Source organism: Pollachius pollachius, assembly GCF_949987615.1.
Source record: "Pollachius pollachius genome assembly, chromosome: 11".
Taxonomy (NCBI): Eukaryota; Metazoa; Chordata; class Actinopteri; order Gadiformes; family Gadidae; genus Pollachius; species Pollachius pollachius.
The window spans coordinates 3,832,974-3,843,393 of NC_136944.1; the positions used below are offsets into that span (position 1 = coordinate 3,832,974).

At 51.1% G+C, this 10,420-nt stretch overlaps 2 protein-coding genes across 2 annotated transcripts in view; both read left to right on the forward strand.

Moving 5' to 3' along the window:
- Positions 1-5,638, forward strand: part of myh9b (myosin, heavy chain 9b, non-muscle) — a 45,633-nt gene extending 39,995 nt beyond the window's left edge. The window contains exons 35-40 of the mRNA XM_079746335.1: positions 191-279; positions 1,297-1,420; positions 1,919-2,127; positions 2,414-2,522; positions 3,140-3,312; positions 4,150-5,638. Of these exons, the coding sequence (XP_079602461.1) occupies positions 191-279; positions 1,297-1,420; positions 1,919-2,127; positions 2,414-2,522; positions 3,140-3,312; positions 4,150-4,258 (813 nt within the window). The 3' untranslated portion in view covers positions 4,259-5,638. The remainder of the gene's footprint in view (positions 1-190; positions 280-1,296; positions 1,421-1,918; positions 2,128-2,413; positions 2,523-3,139; positions 3,313-4,149) is intronic.
- A 1,347-nt stretch (positions 5,639-6,985) lies between these two features.
- LOC307082688 (mitochondrial glycine transporter A-like) lies at positions 6,986-9,934 on the forward strand. The gene is made up of 7 exons (XM_079746333.1): positions 6,986-7,048; positions 7,525-7,649; positions 7,853-7,937; positions 8,190-8,369; positions 8,728-8,896; positions 9,251-9,411; positions 9,798-9,934. Exons 1-7 carry the CDS (start codon positions 7,034-7,036, stop codon positions 9,918-9,920), a joined length of 858 nt encoding a protein of 285 aa, XP_079602459.1. The 5' UTR covers positions 6,986-7,033; the 3' UTR covers positions 9,921-9,934.
- Positions 9,935-10,420: the final 486 nt, after the last annotated feature.

The window sequence follows — 10,420 nt, forward strand, 5'->3', positions numbered from 1 at the left end:
TGTAGATATTTGGCGGCAGCATGTTTATTCTCGTATTGCATGAGATAAGAAGATCTATCGCCCTGTCGATATTTTGTCCCGCCCCTACTCCACGCTACACTGACCAGGGGGCGGAGCCTGTGATGGTGCCTCCTGCTGCCCCTCCCCCTGTGCAGGTGAGCCTAACCATTTTCTCTTTGGGGGGGTGTAGGAGCTGGCCGCCGCCGAGAGAGTGAAGAGACAGGCCCAGCAGGAGAGAGACGAGCTGCAGGACGAGATCAACAGCCAGGCTGCCAAGAAGTAAGACCCGCCCCCTGCCTCTGGTCTAATCAGAATCACAGCTGGACAGACTGACCCCTTATCACATTCTCACCTTTACAGATTGACTCCTACCCCCTCTGCCAGTTTAATAATACTTGCAGAACCTGAGTCGATGAGCAGATGCTCGTAGGAAGTTCAGACTGATGACAATCACAGTTGCGTTTCATTAAAACTCGAGGTTAAGGTGAAACCTTAATTCCTACCTGAATGATGTTAGGTATAGAGGCTGAGTGGATTCACACTCACTGCATATTGAGGTTCTATGGGAAAATTTTGAATGAAAACCACCTTAGTTACTCACTCTTCACCTTATGGGAGTCCATACCATTGACCTGCATTAACGCCTTCTCCCCCCTTCTCCTCCCTGCCCCTCTCTGCTCCCTCCTGCCCCTCCCTCCTCCCTGCCCCTCTCTGCTCCCTCCTGCTCCTCCCTGCTGCTCCTCCCTCCTCTCTGCTCCCTCCTGCTCCTCTCTCCTCCCTGCTCCTCCCTCCTCCCTGCCCCTCTCTGCTCCTCCTGCTCCTCTCTCCCTCCTTCTCCTCTCTCCCTCCTGCTCCTCTCCCCCCCTGCTCCTCCCTCCTCCCTGCTCCTCCCTCCTCTCTGACCCTCCCTCCTCCCTGCCCCTCTCTGCTCCCTCCTGCTCCTCCCTCCTCTCTGCCCCTCCCTCCTCCCTGCCCCTCTCTGCTCCCTCCTGCTCCTCTCTCCTCCCTCCTCCCTGCCCCTCTCTGCTCCCTCCTGCTCCTCTCTCCTCCCTGCTCCTCTCTCCTCTCTGCTCCCTCCTCTCTGCCCCTCCCTCCTCCCTGCCCCTCTCTGCTCCCTCCTGCTCCTCTCTCCTCCCTGCTCCTCTCTCATCCTCCCTGCCCCTCTCTTCTCCCTCTTGCTCCTCCCTGCTCCTCCCTCCCCTTTGCTCCTCCCTGCTCCTCCCTCCCCTTTGCTCCTCCCTCCTCTCTGCTCCTCCCTCCTCCCTGCTCCTCTGCTCCCCTTTCTCCCCCCCCCAGCGCCCAGGTGGCCGAGGAGAAGAGGAGGCTGGAGGCTCGCATCGCACAGCTGGAGGAGGAGCTGGAGGAGGAACAGTGCAACACGGAGCTGGTCAACGACCGCCTCAAGAGAGCCTTGCTGCAGGTCAGCTTCTACTGCTATAGATCTAGGACCTGTGGGTCAGCTTCTACTGCTATAGATCTATGACCTGTGGGTCAGCTTCTACTGCTATAGATCTATGACCTGGTGGTCAGTGATGGATATACAACCGTCACAACATGCTGAAGGTCAGCTTCTACTGCTATAGATCTATGACCAATGGGTCAGTGGTAGATATACACCCATCGCTATGTTACTGATCTATTAGTTATGGCTCTATGTATGTATGTGAGTGATCTATTAGTTATGGCTCTATGTTTGTGATTGATCTATCTGATCTAACCCTCTTCTGCTCGCTCTGAGTACTGTTGGATCCGGTCAGAGCTGACCGGGTGCTATCCCATAATACTGTTTGCTCTCCTAGTGGTTTCATAGTCACCCTAACCCTAAACCATAATACTAGACCAGTGGTTACCTAGTTACCGCTGCTCTCCTCACCGTCCCCCGACTCCCCCCTGACTCCGCCCTCTCCCTCCCCCCCAGACGGACCAGATGAACGTGGAGCTGACGGCGGAGCGCAGTACCTCCCAGCGCCTGGAGGGGGCGCGGGCGCAGATGGAGCGGCAGAACAAGGAGCTGAAGCTGAAGCTGGGCGAGCTGGAGGGCACCGTCAAGAGCAAGTACAAGGCTGCCATCGCCGCCATGGAGGCCAAGATCGCACAGCTGGAGGAGCAGCTGGACATGGAGACCAGGTCAGACATACAGACACCACTATGGTCCACTAGGAGACCAGGTCAGACATTACACTATAGTACCAGGTCAGACATACAGACACCACTATGGTCCACTATGAGACCAGGTCAGACATTACACTATAGTACCAGGTCAGACATACAGACACCACTATGGTCCACTAGGAGACCAGTTCAGACATTAGAGACTTTATTCTGTAGAGGGAGGTGCTAGGTTCTAACCCCTGGGGTTCTGTGGAGGTAGAGGGAGGTTCTAGGTTCTAACCCCGGGTTCTGTGTGTTCCAGGGAGCGGCAGGCGGCCTCTAAGCTGGTCCGCCGTACGGAGAAGAAGCTGAAGGAGGTGATCCTGACGGTGGACGACGAGAGACGCAACACCGAGCAGTACAAGGACCAGGTACCCAATAGTACCCGATAGATACCCCATACCCTGATACCCTATACTGATACCTGACACCCTAAACCCAAGGACCAGGTACCCCATGATACCCCATACCCTGATACAACATACCTAAAGACCTGTAACCCCATAGCCTACACCCCATACCCTTTTCTCAAAGACCCTGGTACCCTAAACCCAGAGTTGCCTAGTGCCAGTACTTCACAGGATATTAAAGTGTGTAAATGTAAAGACCAAAGCGTGGTGGCCCTGTGTTGGCGTCTGTGTTTTCGTTTGTTAACGTGTCTTTGTTGACGTGATGCCGCGTGGTGGACCTGTGTTGGCGTCTGTGTTTTCGTTTGTTAACGTGTCTTTGTTGACGTGATGCCGCGTGGTGGCCCTGTGTTGGCGTCTGTGTTTTCGTTTGTTAACGTGTCTTTGTTGACGTGATGCCGCGTGGTGGCCCTGTGTTGGCGTCTGTGTTTTCGTTTGTTAACGTGTCTTTGTTGACGTGATGCCGCGTGGTGGCCCTGTGTTGGCGTCTGTGTTTTCGTTTGTTAACGTGTCTTTGTTGACGTGATGCCGCGTGGTGGCCCTGTGTTGGCGTCTGTGTTGACGTGTCTCCTCCCCTCCAGGCCGACAAGCTGAACTCCCGCATGAAGCAGCTGAAGCGGCAGCTGGAGGAGGCGGAGGAGGAGGCGCAGCGGGCCAACGCCAACCGCAGGAAGCTGATGCGCGAGCTGGAGGACGCCTCGGAGTCGGCCGACGCCATGAACCGGGAGGTCAGCACGCTGAAGAGCAAGCTCAGGTGAGACCCCGTCCAGACCCCCCCCCCACCCAGCTCAGGTTAGGACCCCGTCCAGACCAAATACCTTGACTTTTCATTGATTAATAGTCGTGGAAGGCAGAGTAAATGACGAGAATAGAGCAGGGCTGAACGATTTGGGGAAATAATCAAATTGCGATTATTTTGACCAATATTGCGACTGCTTTTTTATAATTTATTAAGTTCCTTATGTTCTGTATTATTCACTAAAAAAGCAAGAAATCCTTAAGTATGGCCGACACAACATTTGAAGCAGTCAACGTATAAACTGCTCTTTCCTTTAGTCCAGACCGATGTGTTGAGATTAATTGATATTATAACATCTATTTTTAACTAATGAATTGTAAAAGAAAAATAAATATAAATCTTACTCTCGTCAATCTTACTCTCTTATCTCCTATCAGTAACGGTAACAAATTACAAATAAAAAAAGAATTGATGCATATCGTTCTATAAAGGCGCGATTTCGATTTGAATTTGATTAATCGTTCAGCCCTAGAATAGAGGAGTTGATAATTTACATAAAGGGCATTTAGCTTTTACCCCAAGCGACAGTTCATACACAGATTCACACCGACAGCGGTGTTGACCACGCAGGGTGACAGCCAGCTGGTCAGGAGCAGTCAGGGTGAGGCGTCTCGCTCAGGGACACCTCGACACTCGAACTAGCAACATGTGAGGCAAGAAGTTCATAAAATCTGCTACACACCGAGAAATTCCCAAGATGGAATGTGTGACGTGACGAGGTCCGTGTTGACCTCCGAGCTCCTGACCCATGACCTTTTGGTGCGAGGTCTCAACGTCTCCCCTCCTCCCCAGGCGCGGCGACCTGCCAATCACCATCCGGCGCTTCGTGACGCGGTCAGGCGCGGAGAGTGACGAGGAGGGCGAGGCCAAGCCAGAGACCCCGGAGCCCAAGCCCGAGTGAGGCGGTGCCACAGCGGCCTCTGGTGGTCTCCGGCAGAACTGCATGACGAATTCACACCAACGATTTATAGCAAAACACAGCTGACTGTACAGAAGGATGGGGGGTGTACTGTACGATCCACAGGAAGGGAATTTGGCTGTTCAGTTGCACTCTCCACAATGATAGGAGTGACAATCTATGCACATTTTTAACTCTTGCGCTTGCAAAACAAACGGTAAAAACACACCAATATGCAGACAATCGACCATGCTGAGACGTATTCTTATTACACCCTACGCGCTTTTTTTGGGAGGGCCAAATATCGTAATTACTTCGTTCCCTGAAGCTTAAAAAAAATAACGAAAAGAAAAAAAATATTTTTATATGGAAACGTATTCAAGGCCTTGGTTTAATATCTATTTTTTTAATCGAGGAAAGAGGAAAAAAAAACACAAATAACTCAAAAATCAGGAGGATTACTGGAAGGGGACAAAAGGTGTGTGGGTGTCCAGATCTGGACCAGATGGAGCCGGCTTGAACCGTTTCTGGGTGGTAACGGTGAACGATCTGTGCTCCTTGATGCTTTAGCTCTCGCGCCTCGCTTGTACAAGAGGCTGCTCACTCATTATTGATTAGTATGTATTGATTTAGTGGACGTATTAATTCAGTCCGTACTTTACGCCAGACCCTGCTCCCAGAATGCATCAGTCGGCCAACTGCCGCGGTGAGGGCAGTTTGAACCGGTTTAGGACTCATCCCCGATGATGCGGCTTCGCAGATACTTTCTATTTTTACAACCGGTCGCGCTCCAGCCGGGGCCTCGCCACAGCCTCGTATCCATGTGCCTAAAGTAGACCCCACTATAGCGCTCTCCTCAACACTTAAAGCCTTACCTGTACGTCAGACCTACCATATCTATGTATTTTAACCCCGCGCGGTTTAACGTTAGTCTTCGTCTACGACCAGTATGGGAGGAAGGAGGTTGTGGGGTTCAATCCTGACAGATTAGGGACCTCCTGCGGGGTGTCTGGTGCCCCCTCCTTACTCTGATTGGTCTGAGGAGCCAGGCGAGGGAGGGGGTGTTCAGGTGGGGGTCTTGGGATGGTGACATATCATTAGGGGCGGTTTTATATGAAGGTGTAGTGATTACATTAAGGCTCCTCTCGTTGTGCTCGGGGGGGCACACTGCTGGTTGGGTCGGAGGACTTTAAGGTGTTCCAAAATGATCTTGATTCAAAGTCTTTCTTCCACACTTAAACAGGGAAAAAAACCAAATGAAGAAAAAAAAAAAAGTGCTTTTTTTGATTGTTCAATGTCTGTCTGCACCTCTGGAAGTAAAAAAAACTTTAAAGATTACTTGTTAATTGATGATATTGCAATAAAGAGGCTTCTAAACTGCTATACGATTGCTTGGGTTCTTTTGTTGAGTACAACGGGTCTTGTTAATTTTCTGTTAATATAATTCTGCTCCGACTTTGTTTTTGAAGTGTCCTTACGTGGCCGCCAGGGGGCAGCTGTGGTCCCTTGTTTTCTACTATAGAGCGTATTGTTTAACTAGTGGGAACCGGATTTCATCAGCAACACCAAGGAGTGATAAACGAGACAAATGTGGGGATGCTCATTATCATATTATTTTGAGTCTTGCCTCCGATCACTCAAGCGGTCCGGAGCGGCGGGCCCCTGGGTTAGGGACAGTCTCAAAATAAACCGTTGAATATGATTATGAAAGTTAAAACAATTTTCATATTTTATCAAATCAAAACCGTTAAGCGCTTAGTTGTAGCTTGGTACTCTATTGTATACTCCCGAGAAAACAATTATTTAGTCGTGTATTGCTAGAAAGCTGTAAAGGACGAGTTACAAGATTCAAAGATGAATAATTTATTTTAAATAATTTGGTCATGCAAACCTTTTGTTTGGGGACGTAGGAATCAGATTTGACCCAAAACTATAATATATTCTATGGTCATATGTGATATATTCACAGTGAACCACAGTAAATAAATGAACCAACACCAGTACGTTATTGCAATGCCCGTGTCCAGTTGGTCGATGGGAGGGGCGTTGGTCGATGGGCGGGGCGTAGAGACACCAGTAGGTCCAAGGGTTTGAGCGTACAGGAACAGTCCGGATCGATGATTGGTCGGTAGCTGAGAGAGATACCGCCCACTCTAAGGTTCGGATCAGCGATCGGCTGGTACCTCAGACAGGTCCCGCCCTCTATACGTTCAAACCCTTGGATCTGAACCCTGAGGCTGTAGAACAGGAACCGGCTGGTTTTGGAGAGTGTTTTGTGGGGTCTTCATGGCTATTATTAGGAAGTATCCGGACTGACTTATTCAGACGGAATCTCCCAACCATCACAACTCGTCTTAATACTGGAACCTGTTCCTGTTTGAAGTTTCAGACTTCTGAGAGTCGCGGTAAGTTTGATACATGGGTCGTGACGTCACACAGGGCATGTCCTGTGTGGGTTTGTGTAGAACGGACAGAAGTCGACTCGCCAGATGATGAGCAGGAGGAACCTCGTCTCACGGGGTGTGCCAGTCCTAATTAACTTAACTTGATTGGAGAGTTGACGTCGGTCAGCCGAACGGGGATCCGATCATTCCTTCAGAGGATTCATAGTGTGTGGAACTGCAGAGGGACAACGTCTACTACATGCTGGTCAGTGTGGTGTTAATTACTCATTTATGGCGGTTTTCTTTTCAAAGACTGCTGGAAGATTTTATTTTTAACGTTTTGGACGGAAAGTGGAAGCGGACCACGGTGTTGCTGAGTTTCCTCTGAGGAATCATGGAGCTTTCCCTGGTGAGTTTACGGGCTACACTTAAATCTTCATTAAAAGACAGTTACTTATTTAACATTAATCATAAACGTTACTCAGCAGAGAGGTCCCTGTTCATCCAGTTGTCTGTTTCTCTTGAGTGTACTGATTAGATATCCAGAATGAATGGGGTCACGTTCTTTCCCACTGATAAAGCTGTTAGTCCATGAACACGAAGAAATGATCTCTTAACCAATGACGCGCGTTTATTGGCTGCAGTGATACAAGTTTTAGTGATGAGGGAGAGTAATCTCTTGTCTCACTGTCTCTCGGTCTCATTCTCCTTGTCCCGGGCGTAACCCATTAACATTCCTTATCTTTATCTCCGCTAACCTTATTACCCACGTCTGTCTGTCAGTCTCTCTTTCTTTCCCTCTGCCTCTTACTCCTACCGTTTCTCCATAACTCATAATTCCTACATGGAGCTCACTAGCTCTCCCTCCCACCGTGCCCCCCCCAGGTGCAGTCCGCTCTAAAGGCCTTCCTGTGCGGCTCTCTGAGCGGGACGTGTTCCACGCTGCTCTTCCAACCGCTGGACCTCATCAAGACCAGACTGCAGACCCTGCAGGGCACCGTGCAGCCCGGGTACGCACACACACACACACACACACGCACGCACACACACACACACACACACACACACACACACACACACACACACACACACACACACACACACACACACACACACACACACACACACAGCGACTGACCTTGTGCGCCCCCCCCCCCCCCCCCCCCCCCCCCCCCCCCCCCCCCCCCCCCCCCCCCCCACCCCCCACCCCCAGCTCGGCCCGGCCGGGCATGGTGTCGGTGTTCCTGACCGTGGTTCGGACGGAGAAGCTGGTGGGGCTCTGGAAGGGCATGTCCCCGGTGAGAGGGACACTCGCTCACCATCTCACACACACACACACACACTGTTACCGTTTGACCCTCACTCACTCTGGAGCCCTGTGGAGTTCACACAAAGTACAATCACACAAATCACACAAGCAGCCTGAAAATGATCACTTGAACAACTCTACTAAGAATAGGTATAAATTCTACAGGACAGCTTAAACATACTGATTAGGAAGACTTTAATAACTCTCTCTCTCTCTCTCTCCCTCCCCTGTGTCTCTGTAGTCGTTCGCCCGCACCATCCCTGGCCTCGGGCTCTACTTCAGCACCTACTACTCCCTGAAGCAGCACTTCTTCCAGGGCCGGGGACTGGGGCCCCTTGAGGCCGTGGCCCTGGGGGCGGGGGCCCGCAGCGTGGCGGGGGTCCTTATGCTGCCCGTCACCGTCATCAAGACGCGCTTCGAGGTGAGGGGGGGGGGGGGGGCGGGACATATTCAACCAGGGATGTGTTTTTTAACGGATTAACGAGCTGTCAGTGTCTTGAACTTGACTAATAAATAATGAGTCACTGAGTTGTGGAGTCCAAGATAGACTGGACCCTAGACATTAGAACACTTGAAGTACTGAACAACAACAATAATGAGATGCATTTCCCTTACTCAAACCCATTTAAAATGTAAATGCATTTTAAATTCACATGAAAGGATTTTTGTGTGAACCCCAAAGTCTGCAGCCTAGCCGGTAGACCACTTTGAGCGTAAGTTTAACTGTGTGTGTGTGTGTGTGTGTGTGTGTGTGTGTGTGTGTGTGTGTGTGTGTGCAGTCTGGCCGGTATAACTACAGCAGCGTGGTGGGGGCCCTGCGCAGCATGTGTCAGACGGAGGGGCCCCGGGCCCTGTTCTCCGGCCTGGTGCCCACCCTCCTCAGAGACGCCCCCTTCTCCGGGATCTACGTCATGTTCTACACCCAGACCAAGGCCTGCCTGCCCACAGGTACCAGTAACACCACCAGTTAGGCTGCTGAGTCGGCTGACACGTAGACTCTGGTTCTTGTGGTTCCAAGTTCTACCACAAGCTGGCTCTGCTGGTTCTACTCAAACTACAAGTTGTGGTAGAAGTTCTAGCCAGACTGCAAGTTGTGATAGAAGTTCTAGTCAAACTACAAGTGGTAAAGGTTAGGCAAACTACAATTGGTAGAAGTTATAGTCAAAGTTCTAGTAAAACTACTAGTTGTGATAGAGGTTCCACCTTCTGCAGGATGTCGTCCCATGAGGCCCAGTTTTGTACTGGGTCCTGCTGTGATCTCTGACCTCTGACCCCTTTGACCCCATCTCCTCCCGACCCCAGAGCTGAGCTCGTCGTCCTACGGGCCGCCCGCCCACTTCCTGTGTGGCGTTGGGGCGGGGGTGCTGGCGTCCCTCATCACGCAGCCGGCCGACGTGGTGAAGACCAACGTCCAGGTGGGCAGCGGGCTCAGCACGGCCGCCGCCGTACGCCAAGTCTACTCGGTAAACACCTCAAACCTAAGACTGAGAACCTTACACTTTAGTTCAGCTTCTGACCGTTTAGGATCTCCAACGGCACGTTTGTAGAGCTTCTGGGAGCGAGCGGTACGGGGAAGTTGTTAACCAGTGGAACAGTTCGGGATCGACAGAGTAGATGTTACTCCAGTTAAGAACTAATCCATAGTCGTTTTAACTGGTCGAGAGCAAACCTGTCTCCAGGTGGACTCAAATGAGTGCTTATTATTATTAATGAAGCCCATAATGGCATGGTCATGATTCATAAAAATGATCACCTCAACTGTTGAATATAGCAAGATAACTGTGTGTGTGTGTGTGTGTGTGTGTGTGTGTGTGTGTGTGTGTGTGTGTGTGTGTGTGTGGTCTCCTAGCAACAGGGCGTGCGGGGGTTCTTCCGGGGGGCGGTGCCTCGCTGCCTGCGGCGGACCATGATGGCGGCGATGGCGTGGACCGTCTACGAGACCATGATGACCAGGGTCGGCCTCAAGTCCTGAGGACCTTGGGGGAGGGGGGACTGACGGACCGAGAGAGGGAGGGGACCGGTCGAGAGAGGACTGGATGAATGGCGACGGAGAGAGAGAGGACTGGTCGAGAGAGGACTAGATGACTGGAGATGGGGAGAAAGGACCAATGGTCGAGAGAGGACTAAATGAATGGAGAAAGGAGAGAGAGAGAGAGATCCTCCGAGAGATCTATCCCAGGCGGGGGTCTACACACACACTCCGTCTGCATCAGCGTCTGAGGAACACTGGACGTTGGTGAAGGAACGAATGTTGACCAGAGGAGCAAAGAAGACGGACAATAGTAGCTTTTAATGGCTGACTTGCTACTATACGCTAAACTACGCTAAGCTAAAATAAGCTAAGCCAAGCCAGACAGACGCTACACTCTGCTCTGCTCTCTATACCCAAAGTGTCTCTGGCTGACCTGGGGTCAGACTCTGTGCTCATTTGAAGCTGTAGGTTTAATAGTGCTGCTATACTGCTGAATATTC